The 20,903-nt window shown below is 46.5% G+C and overlaps 1 protein-coding gene across 1 annotated transcript; it reads right to left on the bottom strand.

The window, feature by feature from the left end:
* Positions 1–2,792: 2,792 nt before the first annotated feature.
* LOC119185533 (uncharacterized) lies at positions 2,793–15,220 on the bottom strand. Its single transcript, XM_037434511.2, has 4 exons — positions 14,575–15,220; positions 12,149–12,497; positions 9,270–9,588; positions 2,793–3,902 (listed from the first exon to the last, which is right to left on the bottom strand). Exons 1-4 carry the CDS (start codon positions 15,218–15,220, stop codon positions 3,579–3,581), a joined length of 1,638 nt encoding a protein of 545 aa, XP_037290408.2. The 3' UTR covers positions 2,793–3,578.
* Between the last annotated feature and the right edge of the window lie 5,683 nt (positions 15,221–20,903).

The raw sequence follows: 20,903 nt of genomic DNA on the forward strand, positions 1-20,903 counted from the left end.
CTGTAGAGCGGCTTTCTTTGTCAATAGAGGCCGGTTAGCTTAGTGTAGCTTCCAACGTTGTGGCCGGGATTGTATTATCGGAAGGGGTGACCTCAGTTTAACAACAGCAGGTAGATGATCGCTGTCATAAGGGTTGTTTATTATTTACCATACAAAATAACCAAAGCCCCGCTGCGGTGGTCTAGTGGCTAAGGTACTCGGCTGCTGACCTGCGTGTTGCGGAATTGAATCCCGGCTGCGGCGGCTGTATTTACGATGGAGGCGAAAATGTTGTAGACCCGTGTGCTCAGATTTGGGTGCACGTTCAAGAACCCCAGGTGGTCGAAATTTCTGGAGCCCTTCACTACGGCGTCTCTCATAATCATATGGTGGTTTCGGGACGTTAACCCCACAAATCAATGAAATCCAAATCACCAAATATTGAACTTGAGCAAAGCGTCAAATCAAAACAGCTCATGGCTTTTGTGCTTGGTGAGGAGCACGTAAGGGCTCCAGTGTTTAAAAGACATAAATTGTTGGTTAGAATAAAATCCTCAACTACCTCCGCTCTACTGTCCGTCTTGACACTTCCCTATAGTGTATTGTGCGCATTAAAATCTCCTGCTATCACATAGGGTCTAGGTAGCTGCTCCACAATCAATTCTAGATCTGTTACGGTAAAAGCTGTACGAGGTGGAATATATATATTGAACACACAGTAATAGTTCTGCGCGATAAAATAGTGACAGCCGCTGTTTCAATAGTAGTATACTTCTCTCGCCGCTATGCCTTTTGGTGTATAATGGTGAACCCGCCCGACAGCCGGTGTCCTTGCAAGTGGTCGCGACGTATAACGGTAAAACCTTTTAATGCTTTGGTATTTTTCGGTCCTATATTCGTTTCCTGCAAGCACAGTGCAAGAGGAGAGAAGCTCGTTAGGATGTCTTTAACGTCGCCCAAATTGCGTATGATTCCTATGCAGTTCCAATGAATAATGCAAGCCATTGCGTGAGGCAATTTGTATAAGATCTCATACTTTGAGTTAGTTGTGCGTAACCTAAAAAGCGACGATTGTGTTGTGCTCGGTTACTTCTTTTTTTGTGGGGCCGAAACTCTGTTTTGTTTTTTTTTCCCTACTTTGCAAGGTATGATGATTGGTTGCCTAATCATCCTGCTGGTAGAAGCAGGGTCTCCCAGGCTTTTAGTGTTCGTTGGACTCACGTCCATGAAATGCGCACCACCAGGGTGCTCAACAATGTTGATGCTCTGTGAGATCACTGGCCTCCTCAAAGAAGGTGGGCTACTCGGCACCATCGTTGAGGCCTGTTTTGCCTCGACGTTAGGTTGGGTGGCACCAACACTGGTTTAGGCTTTAGGGCCTCCCTGAAGAAACGCATTTGGTGCCTTTCTGGCGCTCTTGTCTGGGCGATGGACTGCGGCCACTAGGTCCTGGAGTTCGACCTGTGTGCCTACAGAGACCGTCGACGGTGCCTTCCCCCTTCGCACCGCTTCAGCGTAGGTGCTCTTTTGGGCAAGCGCCACTCGCTTGCACGCTTCTTGATACGAAATGTTTTCTTTTGTTTTCAGTGTATGTCATTTTCTTTTTGTCATTGTGAGCAGGAGCATGAATACGCTGCATGGGGCCCTTTGCAGTTCACACAGCTTAACGGGTTGGGGCACTCGCCTTCATCATGTTCATTCTTGCCACTTTCGCACAAGTTGGATTACCACAGCATGAATGACGCCCGTGCCCGAACCTCTGGCACCTAAAACACCTGCGAGGATCGGGTACGTAGAGCCTGACATAGGTATGCTACCTTAACTGCGGTGGCGAGTGTTGTGCTTGAGAAGGTTAGTATAACATTCTTTGTGCGGGTTTCCGTGTTGTCTCCACGAATAATGATGACTCGTGCTGCAAGTACACCTTGATCTGCTAGAGCTTCTTCAATTTCTGCATCGGTGCAGTTGAGCAGTTCATTCTCTGATATTACTCCTCGCGTGTTGTTGAGAGATCGGCGGGCTGCTACATGAACTTAATGTTGTCTGATTTTCACTAGGTGTCTGATTTTGTTACTTTGTTCTATACTTCTATTAGGATATCTCTCCAATTTATTTTTTGCACTGTAGTTGCTTCTAATACAATCTTTGATTGCTTTTGCAATTGGAAATGCTGATATATCCTGAATCTTAGTCTCTGTCAAAGATGTTACAAGAAAAAAATTCTTGTAGTCGTTCTCTTCAGTCAAGCATTTTTCGGTTGCTTCGGTGCGACCCCTTTTACGGGACCGATCATTATGGAAAGGGGATACCTTTTTCCATAGAAAATGATGGTCATTCGGTGGCTATGCTGGCCACCTACCATGAAGTGCAAAAAGGAGAACGTATACACACGTTAGTCATACATTGCTACTATAACCCTGTGGTCCTGACCAAGAGAGGCCATTTCCCCAAGGGTTAAACCTCGCCGCCAGTACATGAAATAAGAAGAAGATTTAAGAAGACAGGACAGGTACAGAAGATATAGAAAAGAAATGGAGAGATACGGGGATAGAAAAAGGCAACTGCCAATTTTCCCTGGTTGGGTCAACCCAGGGGTGCCGTCTACTTGAAGCTGGGGCCAAAGAAGTGTGTTGCCTCTGCCGGGAGGCCTTAAAGGTCCAAGCACCCAGCGTCAGCTCAACCTTTAGGAACCCGTTTTCCCCGGACACAGCTAAGCCACGCACGGCTAAACGTGGAAGGAAGTCATCCCCCCCCCCCCCCTTGGCTCGTGCCCGTGGTGTTGCCACACACCAAACTCCTGCTTGCGCAGACGCCCCTGTGAAGTTAAGTATTAGTAAAGTACAATTTCACGATGCCAAAAACACCAAATTGGCCACTCTTTTTTTAGAGAGAGTCGCTATTCTACTACAAGACCTTGTTAAGGCATTTGGTGCTGTTTCGTTTAATGTGCCATATTCTTACCCTTGTACAAGAAAACATAGGTAAAGTGGTTACACTTGGGTAGTAAAAATGAATTATTATAAGGCTAATTAGGGCCAATACAAAGCATCACTTCAAGACTAGAAAAAACCGGAGAATATAGGTGGATCACAATTTCGGCTGTTGACTCCAGCCTAGCATGCCCTAGTGCAAGGAGTCCTAATTATTTTTTCGAGAACAGACCACACAAGACGGCGTATTTTTTGTTTTTGTTCAGTTATCATTAGGTAGAGCCAGGCGCTTGTAGAGCTGACAAAATAAACACAGCATACCTTGTAAATATGGGCCAACATACACCTATTGAGCTTAATGAGTCCTCCAATGAAAACTGGTAATTATATTCGGCCAAAATGTAATATCTTATTAAATAGCCCCGTTACACAATACTTCGTTATTTTCCTTCTCTATATACGACCTCACATCCTGTAGCAAAATGTCCTGCACCCTTATGCACAACTTCAACTATGAGGACGCAAACGCGTCACGTCGAAGTGAACAAAAATGAAACCATTCGTGAAAATGAAATACACGTGAAAAATGATTGTCGCAATACACAAAGGTAATTGATAGAGCGGAAAGCGCGCTTTTTTGGGCTAGGCACAAGAAGAATTCATCGCAAGCTACGGCAGGTTGACACTTTTCCACAGAACGAGCACAGCCTCTCGATGGACGGCCATTTTGGAGGCCATCTTAGAATCCATGTTGGCTTTCATGCGCTGCGCTTGAGCATCCGAGAAGTGGTTCCTACAGTCGCCAACGGTCGCTTTGCGCACGAGTTTGTACAGGTTGGCCTTTTCTCCGTCACCTGCACCAGCCGGTGGTGCTCGATGACCCCTGGCTCGGAACGCCGCAGCTACTTGCGCTTGCTTTTCGTCACTGGGGGCGGTCAGCAGTGCCGCTCGTGCTTCGGAGAAATGCCGTCGCATCTCGTCCGGGGACGTTGTCTGAAATGTGGGAAAAAATAGAGAAAGGTGGCACAACGATGCACCATCTGATATTCTTTTTTTTCTGTATCCTATCTGTAACTTTGGAACTGGTAAATGTAGAGGCTTCACGAGAAAAGCCAATAATAATATGTTTGGGTTTTAACGTACCAAAGCTGTGATGCGATCGAAAGACACCGTAGTGAAGGGCTCCGGAAATCTTGACCATCATGTGTTCGTCAGCGTGCACTGACATAACAGAGTACACGGGCCTCGAAAATACACGAGCCGTGCGCTGTGCCCTAGTACATTGCTTAGTACACGAGCACAGTACGCGAGCCTTGAAGTACACGGGCATTCAAATGCGACCGCCATCGGCCGGAAAGGAGCCCGTGATGTTCGGGTCAGCAGGCGAGCACCTTAGCCACTGTTCCTCCGGTGGTCAACGAGAAAAGCTTGGCTAACCTGGAGCATTCACATTCGCATTACGTGTAAAACAGGTTCAAAAAAAGAATACACGATGAGTGTTTTTACGAGAGTCTCCGTAAGCTTCGTGTTAAATATTGTGGAATGTAGAATACTATGTATGGAATGGAATGGAAGGCAAAGTACGAAATCTGGAAGCATGTCATCAAGGTGAATTTCGTTGCACGCAGAACAGGACACGTTCTGCAGGTGAGCCGTCTATGCGAAGGCGGATAGTAAAGAGCGAGACTGCCTCAGTTACTAAAGGACGCTAAAGTGCACACTAAAGCGCCACTGTTTGTGATTGTAAAGTTACATTAACGATCGGGAATGCCAAACATGATACTGCGGTCGGAAATGCACTGCGTAATAAAATTACTTTACCACACGACATCATCGCTCGGTAAAATTCGCGCCGAGGTAGTACAACATCACTTCAGAGGCAGAAATATTTCGAGAGTAGAGGCTGTAGAGGGGAAAAGACAACGCGATAGATTGCGAACATCAGGTTCATTTAATTCGTATCCCACACTGCGACCCGAATTATATGGCAGGAAGTCTCCTACCATGTGTGAATTGGGCGTCTGCTTTGATGTGTCCCAAAAAAGTTACAGAGTACGGCATGCTGTTGAGCTTTTGGAGCTATTCAGCTTCGAAAACACCTGAACGCCGATTGTAGCATTGGCGTCCGCCCTCCCTCCGAGAAATGTGTGAATGCTCGGCCTTTCCACAGATATCGTGGCCGGAAGCATGCCCTCATTATTGACGCATGTAGGTGATCGCTGAAGAAATGTGTGAGCAATGATTCGTACGTGCAATTTAGCGGAAACATACATTACATGTTTTTATCGTATTTATATCTGAAACGATTTCAGCAACCCGTACGAAAAGTGAAGACTTGCTTCATGTGGCAAAGTTTGGGCCCGGAAGAACTATAACCCTGATGACTAAAAAGTAGATGATGCTTAATATGCGCAGTCATACCTGTGTACATATGCATGAGAAAGCTCTCAGTAGTTCGAAAAAGAACGCAGTCTAGTTTTTTGTTTTTATATTCACTTCACAGCTATGTGTGGCGACGGAAAGGAAAATCACATTTGAATTTATTCAAGGGCTATAAAGAGCGCTCATATGTCCAATACATTGGTAAAATGAGTACTTGCGTTGCCAAGAAAATCAGAAGGTAGTGAGATAATAACAAGACTAGACCAATGCTGCATTTTAAATCTCGCTGGCGAACCTAACCATAGCTAAAGAGGTAGGCCAAACTGAAAGACGTAGAGCACTGCTCAAGGAGAAATCTAGTTACCTGGTAGAAATTACAGGATTAAAGACGAAGAAAAAGAGGGAGAGAGTACCGCAAACCTGTGCTCTGAGCCACAAACTGTGATCTGAGTCACAAAGTGTGTGTAGCAAAATGCCGGACAAAAAATTGAGGCCCTCTTAAGCTTTGCCCTATAAGAGTTGAACGCGATAATAAGGTGTCCCTAGGGCATATTTCCAATGCTACCTAATGCATACTTTTTTGTTGTTTATCTTGCTACTAAGTTCAAATTGTAGATTACTACAATCTAATCGATAAAATTAAAAGTGCCTCCTGTCAGTCAAGCTTCCCAGGTGGCTGTATTGTTTCTGATGTGTAGCACGCTTCAAAACACGAGCAGTTATGCGCGTCAAATCTTTTCGAACTTGCTATGCACCCGACATGGCCTTCAGGTGAATAATACATGCAGTAACGTTCGTGCCTTTTGCAATTGGTGGTCTCCTTAGAACCACGTAGTCTTTGTAACAATACCATGCTTTGACGCCCGATGGCAACGTAGGGCTCCTGTATCACGCGATATTAGGGAGTTTCAGAATAGCGCAGAATAGCGCGAGCTTTTGCGGTGCGGTCGCTGCCACTACGCATGCGTCGTAACGCGAGTCGGCGTTTGCGGACCGCACGCACGAAATCCGAAATTGCATGCGATGATGGTGGCCCGCATGTGGCCCGCAAGCGCTGGTTTGGAGGCTAAGGGGTCGCTGCAATCGTGCGTTGCGGATCGCAGCAGGGCAAACGCAATTCTAGAACTCATATGGCGCCCGCAACGCCCGCAACGCCCGCAACGCCCGCAACGCCCGCAGCGCTTGCAAACGGTATTTTAAATCTCCCTATTACCGCGACATTAGATGTTGTATTGTGAAGCTTGTATACAGGACACGTGTGTTTGCAAAGCATGAACGTTCTTTTCACTGCGTTTCCAAGCAGAGTAAGGTATTTTAACTACATTTCTAGGCAGATGCATGGATGTGTTGTAGAAAATCTGCTTGCCACGCAAACGCCCCTCCGCTCAATCTTTAATCGGTCGCGGAATTTTCATTATTTCGTTTATTTCCATCTTTCTCATTTTTTCTGTCACGCACAAGATGGATTTTCGCTCGAAACCAACGACACTAACACCAATGCCGTAATTCCTGCAATACAAGCTCTTTAAGGCAATTGCGTTAATACAACACAAATTGAACAGAAATTATGATTGCAGATATAGTGTTCTGGACAAGTGCAAGGGACGCTGGAGAAGTGTGCAAGTTGCGCGCTCAGCAAATATTTCACATGCCGCAACTTTAAGATCTGTCTCACTTGCGCTTAGGCCTTCAAGTATGAAAAAAAGAAAAGATTTCAACGGGTATTAGCGGAAACATAATATCTGAACCACTGTTTCGAGTTGGCCCTATTTCATACCACAGGCCCATCAGGCACAGTTGCAATTTCGCAAGACCACCTTTATCTCTCGATGTGATGTTATATCAAACATTCACTCTGTTTACGATAGAACATACTGCGCACTTTTGAGATACATATACAGGATGACCCAGGTATCTTTCCCAAGGTTTTAGAAATATGCTGACACATGCAATCACGACGCCACCAAATGCAAGTTGCTGACCGTTGCCTGGAGTTAGTCAAGCTATTTTCGATAATTGATATGTGGGGTTTAACATCCCAAAAGCACCATATATATGATTATGAGAGACGCCGTAGTTGAGGTCTCCGGAAATTTCGATCACCTGGGGTTCTTTAACGTGCACCCAAATCTTGGCACACAGGCCTACAAAAAAGATAGTCAAGCTATTTTTGTGTTCTAAAATATTGTTTAATGAGATATCCATTAGATAATAATTATTTATATCCATAAATATTGTTTAATTAGATATCAAAAAATACCACCGGTTGTTGATAGCATGCTGCTGTTATAGTAATTTTCTATGTTATAAAAAAAAGTGTTTCTCGGTTGTACTTTGTAGTTGCTGTATAGTTGTTTTTAATTTATACATTTCTCTTCCTACATCGCAATGTTTATTTTATATTCAGTTGAAATGTTATTATTGCTTTAATGCCTTATACTCTGTAACATGCTTTCTTCTATTGTTTTGAAACAAACTTTACCACTGTCTCGGGTACCTGGGGGACCGGAGCTTTGTCAAGCCGAAGAACTATCGGCTTTTTCTCCAGTTCTCCGTTTTTCACCTTTGTATGAAATGGTGAAAATAAAAGATTTTCGATTTGATTTGATTTGATCTTTAACTAACTTGGAAGTAACAAAGATGGATAAACAATTTCAATGAGAAAGTTGTAGATCCGTTTGCAAAACATCTGATCAGAAAGTTTTGAACTTTATATTTGTTAATTATTTGTGTTTCTGGTAACTACGAATGCCCGCAAAATACAAAAAAAATGCCACGTGACACACCCACTCGCTCGCCAGTGCGCACGATAATTCAAGTGCTTCCAAACCTTCGGAGTAAGAACGACCACAGTATTTGCTCGAGTGTGCTGTCGCGACAGAGCCGCAACGATCGTAGTGGCTTTGCGATGAACACGTTTTGCTGTCAGCCACAAAAACAATAGCCGCTGCGACTTCTTATCGCTGTCATGAATTGGTACAAGAAAAGTGTAGCGTTCGTAAGCCTAGCTTTAAAAAACACCAGAATTGGGCCAGAACACCAGAAAAAACACCAGAAGTGGGCTCTTCACGTGGTATTTTTATTGTATTTTGCGGGCAATCATAGTTAACGGAGAAACACACATAATTAACAGATATGAAGTTTCAAACTGTTTAATCGAATGTGTTGCAAACTAATCTGAAGCTTTCTTTTTGAAATGGTTTATCCATCTTTGTTCCTTCAAAAGTTAGTTAATTAAACATATCTAAAAAGTTATAATATTGAACACAAAAGTCTATAACTCCAGGCAACGGCCTCGAACATGCATTTGTTCGCGTCGCAATTGTGTGTGTCGGAATATTTTAAAATTCTGGATAAAGATAATCTGACGCACCATGTACATGAAACAATATCATGCCTATGCTTAAAATAGTACAAACCAACTTGGTTGAACTTGCGTGTACTCTATATTGTAATCGAATTGCGAGAATCATATTCACACACACACACACACACACACACACACACACACACACACACACACACACACACACACACACACACACACACACACACACACACACACACACACACACACACACACACACACACACACACACACAAAAACACCCCCAACCTTACGCTCGTCTTTTGCCTTACGATGCGCTGTTTAGGCTTTAAAGTCAAAACTTATTTGACTCCATATATGAACGGTGAACTTATACAATCTTTTCTTTATGTAGTACTCTGCTCGAACTATGCTCATAAGGTTGTCATTCCGTTGCATAAAACAGAATTCTTTCTATGCTCCGCGCACATCAAATCATGATGTCAACCAGATATTCAAGTTTCACTGCCGTCTCTTTTTTATATTTCTAAAAAAATGTAGGATTTTCACTGTTCCCAATAAATTTGCTTAGTCAGTAGCGCTTACGGTGTGGTATGCAGAATCTGTGCCACAACGGAGCACTTTTATCACGAAGTCTGTCGCTGACCCACCTGAATAATTCCCTGGAGTGCCCCGTCATCGTTACGCAAAGCATGTCCGATGTCTCGGCCAAGGAAGTCGGCTATGCGCAGAATCCCTGCACGAACGTCCCCCTTCAGTTGCTCATACGGTACGCAGATGACGTTTGGCCTCGACCTCTCCGGAAACCAGGCGGCCAGGTGATCGAAGTAGTCGCCGAAAGGCACTTGACCCTCGATGAAGTCGTCCAGGAATTCATCGAAGCTGATTGCGGGTAAGTTGGGCAGGCCGGCTCGCTGGTGATAGTACGACACGCAACAGTCGTAGGGATTTCGCAATACGTAAACATACCTGCAGAAACAATAGGCAGTACAGTTTTCGGGCTATGTGTTCCCAGAACGCGGTTCATTACAAACGCTCTCAAAACGTTTGTGGTCCTGTTCCTGGCGTAGTGTAAGCGAATGCGCCGCTGCGGCAGAGGGGCGTAAGCAGATTTAGGGGGGTGGGGGGGGCAGCTTTTCGAAACAGTCATTTTTCAGGGCGACCGAAATTTCAGGGTGAGGGAGCATGGTGAGCCACCCTATGGCTGCGAGCCACCATACTAGTCAATACAAGCGCGCACACAGCTAGCTCATGCGCTGAGTCAGCACTCTCGCTTTGTCCACATTACAAACACAGAGATACCTGTGGCTTCAAAGCAATAAAAAACGTAATATTAGGGGCGCTTCTTATTTTAAAATAATAATTCCACACTGCGCAGTGTTTACACGTGCAGCAGGCTCATTCCATGCATGCCAAACGTGCCAGCTTTGACAGCGATTATCTCAAATATATTTCGAGAGCCCTCCACAGTGACGTCCTTGATAACCACATCGTGGTTTTGGAACGTAAAAAATTGGCAGATCCCACGTACAGTGGGAATCTATGATATGCGAAGCACGTATGGAAAAGGCTGATAAGTCACTTTAAAATGAGCGCATCACTACACGGGGGAGGTAAATTAGGCTGTACATGACCTCCTTGTCATGATTATCATGCTTGAACGTGTCATTTACCTTCATCTATTCACGTCCCCTGATACTAAATTTGATATATGTGGAGCCAGCGAAACGGCCGCAAGCGCATCATGAATGCCCTTATACACTTCGACGTATAACGTTGACGCGCGCGCACGCTGGCCATGGCAACGCTGCGTAGCAACGCGAGCAATATGTCTGACGCCAGGCGCGACCAGCGTTCGTCGGTGCGGCCAGGCGGCAACCGGCGCGAAGTGCGACATAGTGCATTTCGCGCCGACGACGTTACCCAGACAGCACTGCGTCTGCCTCTCTTCGCGAAGAAGGGACGCCCGCCGCACTCACACGCACATGCGTCTAAGCAACGCAGCACGACGCGCGCCTGCGAGTAATATTAGGCAGGCAGATCGGCGCCCGGCGTGGCATCGCCGTCGTGACGCGACGAAACGAACGCCGGCGCGCACGCACACCTGGTTCCGTCGAAGTGTATTGGGGCCTTGAGTGACGCAAGTAGTCTCGTGTTCTTACATGACACACATCTCATGATTATCATGTTTGCACCAGTCACATACCTTCGTCATCTATTCACGTCCCGTAATACGAAATTTGGTATATGTAAAGCTAGTGGAACGACCACGAGCGCATCATGAGCGTGGCATGTAGTCATTTTCTAACGTGGTACGCATCTCATGACTATCATGTTTGCACCAGTAATATATACCTTAGTCATGCATTCACGTCCCGTAATACCAAATTTGGTATTACGGGACGCAAGCGCACCATGAGCGTGGCATGTAATCATCACTCATGACTTCCATGGCATGCATGCAACGATGTCTACGTTAGGGTCCGTCGCTTGCGTTGGCCATGCAGTCATGTCATCCCATACCAGTTTTGCAACATGTCATGTGAGCGGAACCACCGCGAGAGCTGCAAGACCATGAAATGTAAATTATGACTTTCATGACATATATGTCATGATTTTCATGTTTTGACTTGTCTCTTACACTCTTCATACATTCCCGTTATGCCGTACCAAGTTTTGGTATGATGCTATTATTGAAACGGTCAGGAGAGCTAGAAGTCGTAAGCGGATAGATAGATAGATAGATAGATAAATAGATAGATAGATAGATAGATAGATAGATCGATAGATAGATAGATAGATAGATAGACATACACGCTCAAATTCGCTGAAGTTCGCTAAGAAACGCTTCGCTTTCAAAAACTCGAAGCATTACTCACACGGAAATTTTCTGTTATCGTTTTTTAGCATCAAATGAGAAGACAAGCCATTAAAAACTTATTGCATGTCTTGGCAAGGGCGAGTGCGCCCAGGAAACATATATATATATATATATATATATATATATATATATATATATATATATATATATATATATATATATATATATATATATATATATATATATATATATATATATATATATACATTGACGTCAAAACGCCAACTCCTCATCGCGTATTCTCGCACTGCATCGTGACGTTTCCACGGCCACTCGACACCGTGTCTCTGTTATTGGTGCGATAACGGCTGTCTTGAGAGTTTAGGTGGCGTGCAGGCAGCCGTTTTGGAAATGTTAGTACTTCACGTCACCACAACTAGCCATACGGTTGCGCGAAGTCACCATAATCAGTACTCTAGCCTGAAGTCAAACTTGTATCAACGTCAGTAGGTGCGGCACGTGAAAAGTAACTTTCATATCGAAATGAAACATACTATCATCCTATAAGCATTTGCTTAGCATCACACTTTCTCAGAGCCACGTCGGTATAGATTTGTGTGACATAGTAAACATGAGTTTAAAAAATGGTGTCAGTACTCCGTTAACACCTAATCACACTAGACGCCAGCATGGCGTGCCGCCCTTCACCTGGCCTTCTCCGAAAACGGTGTCCTGCCGAAAAGCAGGTGCGACTTGATTACAGCGCCCGGCTTGTCGCTGCCGGTGTACCCTATGATGGAGCTGAGCATGCACTGCATCGCGCTCTCTGCAGGGCTCTCGTGTCCCTGATGCAGCAACCGCCTCGTCAGGTAGTGCACCCACGTGGTGCCGGACTTCGGGTAGGCCACCACGTACACTTCGTCGTCGCGAGGCTCGTGACGCAGAGCGGCGCGAACGGCCCAGTCTTCGCAGAAGCCGGCGACTGGTACGCCCTCGACGAGCCGAATCTGCGTGCCAGCCTGCTCAGTTGTCGTGGCGCCCCAGTCGACTGTGGGGCCTGGGTGAAAAAAAAAGGAAAGAAAGAGCGCTTTGCATTGTTGCATTGAGACGCAGTGTGCAGTTAGAATTTCAGCATGTCGGGGATCGAGTTTTTGCAAAGTAGGAATTTTTCGATGCGTGCTGTTTAATACGAAGGCTGTATACCATGACGTGCAGAAAGAGGATCTTTATTCCACTACCATGAAATTCAACTCAACCAGTATGAAAAGCGTGGGTGCATAGTATTAGCCGAGCGAGACTGATAACATAGCATTGCCGAAGCTCTGCAACTACAAAAAGACACGAAAACTCACTTAGGTGAAGTACACAAGCATTCTAGAGGAAGTCTAGACTAGTATCGTGTCTTTGATCTGCCTGTTAATATACCTGATTATTAATTTTTGAAACTTATTCGTACTGACTGCAAGTGTAATGGTGTCTTTCGTTTGGCAACGACCAAAATGGGTGGTTGTGGAGGCCATTAGTTAAGAGACACTAAGACAAAAGGTTGGTTTCTTTTATTCAATTACTTACTTATGGCGACGATCACCTCACGTTTTGGACGGAGAGTTTTCTCCTTGAGTTCGCATTGAAACGTGTACTCATTTCATTAACACGAAACATCATGTAAAAGTGTGCTCAGATTTGTGTGCACGTTAAAGAACCCCAGGTGGTCAAAATTTCCGGAGCCCTCCACAACGGCATCTCTCATAATCATATGTGTGATGTTATTGGGGCAGGACCGCTCCAGAAAGAATCAGACAGCACGCCAGTGCACAAACACACGTCCAACTTCTATTGTACCCTTCACACATGGACAACCCACACATTACGAAGTTCCTAACACAAAAACACGCGGCTAAACTAAATGAATAAGTAGAACGTTCGGCCTACAGTTCAGGTCGTCGGGGTAGTAGCCTGGGCCGTCGTTGATGCCCTGTCGGCAACATTCAGTGGCGAAGTCGATGTTGGGCGGCGTCGTCACCTGCAGTGACGAAGTCGGGAGACGCAGGGTCGCCGCGTCGAACTCCAGTGGCTCAGCGCCACTGTCGACGAACTGGAGCCGACGACTCACGTGTTCCGGCGGCAGGGAGTTGTGCCCTTGAGCACCTGTAGTCCGCCTCGGAAACCCACGCCAGCCCTCCTGGAACAGCGGCGCAAGGGCAGGTTCAGGCACCCGGCGCCAGCTCTCCACGACCAGCGGGACAAGGACAGGTTCAGGAACCTGGCGCCAGCTCTCCTGGACCGGTCGTCTAGCGGAGGCGGAGCTGTCCACTCGGCTAGTACGAGTGTCGCGACGTGGCCTGGGTCGTACCTATGGGCCAGACGCCCAACGAGGTAGTCCTGCCTCGAACGACGTACCTCGCGCACTGCCGAAGGCACGGGTCACGCACCCTCGAGCCCGCGCCTCACGAGCTGTCGTCTTCCTCGTAGGCACCGCACGGCACATACACGCACACATCATATCCTCTTCGCCACCGCACGGCACACTATTGTCGTTTTTTTTTTTAGTTTCTGTTTCGCGTCCGCGCAGCACATATTATGACATCACCCCCTTTTCCGAGAAAGTTGTTTGCAACTATTCTACTACAAGGGCGCGGGGCGAACGAATGGTCACTGCACTGCACGGTCACTGCACGGTCCCTGCACTGCACTGCATTGTCTTATGGGTCGCATGTACATAGTAGCAGAATGTTCACAGAAGGCTGCTTACAGTTCGGTTGGAAAACTACCGTACAAGTAGGGTTGCTATGTCGCAACTAGGAGTCAACTATTCACGACTGAGGGCTAGTAGTATTAAGAACCGCGTTGCTACCTAAACGGCAGTTATGCGCGACTCAAGTAGTCGGCTCCAACATTGTCACAACCTTTGATGTAATGAACTGTGAATGAGTACTCCTGCATAAGGAGACTCCACCTCAACACTCTGTTGTTCACGTGTTTGGCGGAATTTAAATACTGTAATGGTTGGTGGTCTGACTGAATGACAAAAGGTTTGCCATAGAGGTAAATATGAAATTTTTGCACTGCCCAAACAAGTGCAAGGCATTCCCGTTCTATTGTTGAATAGTGGGTTTCTCGGGGCAATAAATTACGACTTGCGTAAGCAACTGGATGCAGCACCTGGCCCTTTCCCATCTGGAGCAATACTGCGCCCAGGCTTGTATTGGAGGCATCCGTACGAAGAACGAACTCCTTCGAGAGGTCGGGAGCAAGGAGGATGGGAGCATCACCGAGCTTCTTCTTGAGGGCCGTAAACGCTTCCTCTTGATGTGCGCCCCATGAAACAGTGTGGCTTTGTCCCTTTCTTGTAAGGTCCGTCAGCGGCTTGGTCAGTTCGGCGTAGTTAGGTATAAACTTCCTGTAATAGCCGGTCAAGCCAAGAAACGACTGCACTGCTTTCTTGGTTGTAGGTCGTTTTGCGGCAAGAATCTTGTCTAGCGTTTTGAGAAGCGGTTCAACTGTAGTCTCCCCGATTCGATGTCCCAAGAAGGATATGCTTCGCTCTCCTATCTCACATTTACTTGGTTTTATGGTGAGGTGAGCTTGGTTGATTCGTTCAAAAACTTGTCTCAGGGTGTCGATGTGCTCTTGCCAAGTATCGGTCGCAATGATGACATCGTCGAAATAATGGTGAACGTTGTCAACGCCACCCAGTACTGATCTCATAAGGCGCGCGAATACTGCTGGCGCCGTTTTAATGCCAAAAGGCATGTAGAGGAAGTGATAGAGCCCAGACATGCTGGAGAAAGCAGTTTTTTCACGACTGTTTGGATCCATCGGTACTTGCCAGTATCCTTTCGTGAAATCAAATTTGGAGAAAAACTGCTTTTGTCCAACAAGTGCAAGAACTACATCGATGCGTGGTATTGGCTCGCAGTCGGGGACCAGAATCTTGTTCAATTCTCTGAAGTCTATGCACAACCTAATCGTGTTGTCCGGTTTCTTCATCACGACAATGGGAGCGTGGTACGGCGACTGAGACCGCTCAATAATACCGAGTTTCAGCATCTCTTGCACTTCCTTTTCTACTCTTTCTTGCAAGGCAAGGGGGATGGGGTACTGCGGAACATGCACAGGCTTATTGGAGGTCAGACGTAGCGAACACTCCACGAGTGCTGTTTTCCCTGGTAAGTCAGAAAAAATGTCCGCATACTCTTGAAAAAGTGCTTGCACATTCTGAACTTGTTCAGCAGTGAGGTGTGGTGATAGCTTGACATCCGTGCTGAACTGCGTGCGATACAAGCTCAATATGGGCATTTGTTTGACTTCTTCTTCTTCTTCGGGGAGATTTTCGTGGAGCTCTGCAACAACTGACACCTGTTGTGGTTCCGTCACTTCGCGCTCTTCGTATTTTTTGAGCATGTTGATATGAAAAATCTTGTTTTTCCCAAACACATCGATGACGTAGTCGACATCATTTTTCCGTTCGATGACTTGGAACGGCCCTTTCCACTGCATTAACAGCTTGTTGGAGTCAGTCGGGAGCAGAATTAAAACCTTGTCGCCTGGGCATAATTTTCTAGGGCGACTTTTCCTGTCATAATAGGTTTTCTGCTTCACACGAGCCTTCTCCAGCTGTTCATGGGCTATCTTGCAAGTCTCCTCTAGGCGATTGCGCAAATCAAAGACGTAGGTGTAAGTCGTCCGCGTTTCTGCGTCTAGCCCCTCATTTGTCCACAGTTCTCTCAGCACGGTTAGCGGTCCTCGGACGTGGCGGCCGTAAATGAGCTGAAACGGAGAGAACCCGAGGCTTGTCTGTGGAACTTCCCTATATGCAAAGAGTAGCGGAGCTAGGTACCTGTCCCAAGATCGAGGTCTCTCTTGGCACATTCTCTTTAGCATTGTCTTCAGGGTGCCATTAAATTTCTCCACGAGACCGTTCGCCATCGCATGATATGGGGTTGTCTTTAGCATCTTCACGGAGAGAAGCCTGCTAACCTCGTTCATTAATTCTGAGGTAAAACTTGCCCCTTGGTCGGTGACGATTTCCTTTGGCAAGCCGATGCGGGAAAAAATCTCGATGAGTGCTTCCGCAATGTGAACTGCATCGATTGCGGGCAATGCTACAGCGTCAGGGTAGCGAGTCGCAAAATCGATAAGTGTCAGAACATATCGGTTCCCACGGTCCGATCTTGGTGAAAATGGGCCGATTAAATCAACCGCGACCCTTTCAAAAGGTGTCCGGATAAGAGGCATGTTGTCTAGTGGTGCGACTCCAACTTTTCCTTTAGGGGTAGTTCTCTGGCACTTGTCGCAAGACTTGACAAAGCGCTTTACGTCTCCGTTCAGGTCAGGCCAATAAAATTCTTCTAGGACACGATCAGTAGTTCTTTTGATGCCTTGGTGTCCCGCCATGATACTGCCATGAGCAATGTCCAGTATGCCTACCCGGAACGCTTTCGGAGTGACCAGCTGTTTAAACGTCCTGCCAGTGGCAAGGCAGTAGCGTCGATAAAGCAATCCTTTATCTTCGATGAAATCGTAACAGTGGCCCTTTCCCGATTTGAACTCTTTATTCACTTTAGCAAAGACAGCTTTGAGTGTCGGGTCATTTCGCTGTTCCTCGACGAGTTGGGCTCTGGTAACATCAGGTAAGAGCGTTGTTGACACGTACAAAGGCCTGATATTTTCTTGACCTTGTTGATTGGCTTTGGTTTTTGCCACGCTTGAAGAAGCAGATCTTGAGGTGACAGGTGACTTGGTCGGGTGTGCTTGCGCAGGTAACTCATCCACCTGGGTATGAGTCGCCTGCTTCCAGTCAGAATCTGGATCGTATGGTCCTCTGACGCCTGGAAGATTTCCCAGCACAAGGTCATAGAGGGGTTGATCCATACAAGCCACTTTCAGCATCCCTGTGAAGTACGGCGTGTTGACTTGTACAATAGCTTCCGGGAGATGGCTAGTTGACCTGTCTAGGAGAACGACACTGATTTTCTTGCCTGTCAGGCACACATCAGGAACGAGCTCCCGTCGGACGATTGCCGTGTTGCATCCCGTATCGCGTAAGACTCGAACCTCTCTTCCTAGCAGCAGACCTTCGACCACTGGCATCCCGTCGGCCAGGAAACGTATTGTACCCTGCACGTTCTTGTCGTCGTGGTGACTTGAGCAAGGAATCTTCCCTCCGGGACGCTTGGCTGTTTTTCTAGCACCAGCCCGGGCAGAGTCAGGTTCGCTAAATGCGCACGAAGAACTCGGTTTGTTGTTCCCATGCTGGTTTCGGCAAGTTTCTGTGACATGTCCCGTTTTACCGCACAACTTGCATTTCAGCATCTGCTTAGGTGGATTGCGGCAGTCAGGAGCCAAATGTCCGAAACGATGACACAGGATACACTTGAGTTGCGGTTTCCGCGACGCTTCGGTAGGCTTTCCACTGGATTCTTTCGCGGGGTCAGGACCTTTTCCTATATTAGTCAAATTCTGCGCCTCAAGGAAGCGATCCGTCAAATTAGCGAGTTCATCTAGTGACTTGCACTCTCGCTCTTTTAAGAAAACAACCAGCTTTGGATGGCAACAACGCAAGAATTGCTCAGCGATTACGTGATCCCTTAGACCTTCATAGGTTTGGGATACGTTTGCCATGTCTATCCAATGGTCGAAATAACTGGTAATTCTTGCTGCTAACTGTCGTCCAGTTTCACCATCTGCTGCTCGTGCTTTCCGAAACTTATCTTGGTAGCCTTGAGCCGTAAACTGAAATCTCTGCAGTAGAGCTTTCTTTACTTTTTGGTAGTCCATCGAATCAGCGGCAGTCATTCGGCCTATCACGGTTAACGCGTCACCCGTTAGGCACAGGCTAACAGCGAGACCCCATTTTTCTTGCGGCCAATCCTGTCCTGTGGCTACGCGCTCGAATCGCTGCAGATACGCGTGCAGATCATCGCGTTTCTCGTCAAATACAGGCAGTAACTTCTGCGGATTGAGGGGTGAGGAGGTGCTGGGCGCAGTCAAAGCGTCATTAGCTGCTACAGGCATATTCTGAGCTCCTTCCTGAAGCTTTACCTTAAGCTGCAGAATTTCACGCTGCCTCTCGTCAGCTTCTTTGGCTGCCTCTCGCTCTGCAGCTCTCTCATCCCTTAGCTTAGCCTGTTGGGCCTCAATCCACTTGTTTAGCTCTGCACCCGAGAACCCTAGTTGGAGCCCTATAGCGGCGAGTTTTTCCAAGTCCATGGTGCAGTCTGAACGTGTGTCTGCCTCGAGCGAAACTGTCTTCTTTCACTGGTTTAACGAGCGGATCCTGGCAGGCTCGCCAGTTTGTGATGTTATTGGGGCAGGACCGCTCCAGAAAGAATCAGACAGCACGCCAGTGCACAAACACACGTCCAACTTCTATTGTACCCTTCACACATGGACAACCCACACATTACGAAGTTCCTAACACAAAAACACGCGGCTAAACTAAATGAATAAGTAGAACGTTCGGCCTACAGTTCAGGTCGTCGGGGTAGTAGCCTGGGCCGTCGTTGATGCCCTGTCGGCAACATTCAGTGGCGAAGTCGATGTTGGGCGGCGTCGTCACCTGCAGTGACGAAGTCGGGAGACGCAGGGTCGCCGCGTCGAACTCCAGTGGCTCAGCGCCACTGTCGACGAACTGGAGCCGACGACTCACGTGTTCCGGCGGCAGGGAGTTGTGCCCTTGAGCACCTGTAGTCCGCCTCGGAAACCCACGCCAGCCCTCCTGGAACAGCGGCGCAAGGGCAGGTTCAGGCACCCGGCGCCAGCTCTCCACGACCAGCGGGACAAGGACAGGTTCAGGAACCTGGCGCCAGCTCTCCTGGACCGGTCGTCTAGCGGAGGCGGAGCTGTCCACTCGGCTAGTACGAGTGTCGCGACGTGGCCTGGGTCGTACCTATGGGCCAGACGCCCAACGAGGTAGTCGTTGTTGTTGTTGTTGTTTCCCTGTAGAAATGGCTCGTACCCAAAGAAGGGGATTGGCCGATTTTAAGGTGAATTTGCCCTAAACTTTCAGCATTGTGTCATTCCTACAATTTTTTTTTGTAACTTAATTTTGATTTGAAATACCGATATCAAGTTTGCAGAAAAAAAATAAGAAAAATTTTGAGACAGCAATTTAGCAAGAAAATCGTTTAGTCGCAGTGATGTATTCTTGAACAGCGAATAAAACATCCCTGTGGCTGAAACCCAGTGTAGAGGCTCCAAATGAAAGAAGATCAGGCTGTGATAGTTGCAAGCCCAGTCTTTGAAGAGGTGGTGCTAGTATGCTTTGCCTGAATAAATCGAAACGGCGACAATGTAATAAAAAATGACTGATCGTTTCCTCTTGATTACAGTAAATGCACATAGGGGAATTCAATATGCCTGATCTATGCAAGTAAAAATTGAGGGAGGTAACGCGGCAACGAAATTTTGTGATGACAACTTCCATCATCCTTGATTTAGTCAGTTCACTGCGCCAGGGAAATAACAAGTGTTTGTACTCTGGAGAAGCCGTCAGTGCAGGGTCAGATAAATTTTGCCTGATTTTAAGTGTGCGAAATCGCGCCACCGTAATGTATACTGTATGGGGAAAAATAGGAATAATTGGTGTCGAAAGGGATGCCTTCGCAAGAGAATCAGCTATTTCGTTTAACAACAAACCTTTGTGCCCTGGTGTCCAGATTAAATGAATACTTCGGAGATGACAGGGGATCAACGATTTAAAAAGTTTCACTATAGGTGAGTGACCAGATGCGGACAGAGAAGAGCACACTGATAATGAATCAGTTATGACTGCTACAACTGGAATGGAAATATTTACCTTTCGCAAAGCTAACATTATTGCCATTAATTCAGCCAGAAAGACAGGAAGAAAGTCCGGTAAGCGAAGTGAAAATGACCAATCAAGTACGGGGCAATATATTCCAACGCCTGATTTTTCATGTGATTGAGATGCGTCCGTTGCTATAATGACATTTGTTGGCATAGTACTTAAATGGTCCTGCAATAAACCATTTAAAATGCCTGTAGGTAATAGCTTTGCGTTAGTTGGGAAGATATCATGGTAAACAATTTCTGGAGAATTTTGTTGCTCAGGTAAAGGAATCAGATCACGAACGTGTACATTTAGGGGCTCAAGTAACGATTGAACAAATACTATTTGTGGTTTGGTAAATCTGGGCCAATGCACGGAGAAGAATAGGTCAGGATTGGAAATAAAAATAATTTGTTCAAGGTTAAACGGTGCTTCATATAGTCGTAAAAAGGTCTGCACAGTAAGAATGTTAAAGCGACATAATAAGGTTGGTATTCGTGCTTCAAGGTATAACACTGCATTTGAAGTATACTTTGGAAGTCCTAAGCAGAGCCGTAAAGCCTCTCTTTCCAACAGAACGAGCGGCCGAAGTTTGTAGGCTGGCGCACCAGAAAAAAGAATGCAGTCAAACTCCAACACAGGTCGGACATACATTTTATATACAATCAA

This window comes from Rhipicephalus microplus, chromosome 6 (genome assembly GCF_043290135.1).
Source record: "Rhipicephalus microplus isolate Deutch F79 chromosome 6, USDA_Rmic, whole genome shotgun sequence".
NCBI lineage: Eukaryota > Metazoa > Arthropoda > Arachnida > Ixodida > Ixodidae > Rhipicephalus > Rhipicephalus microplus.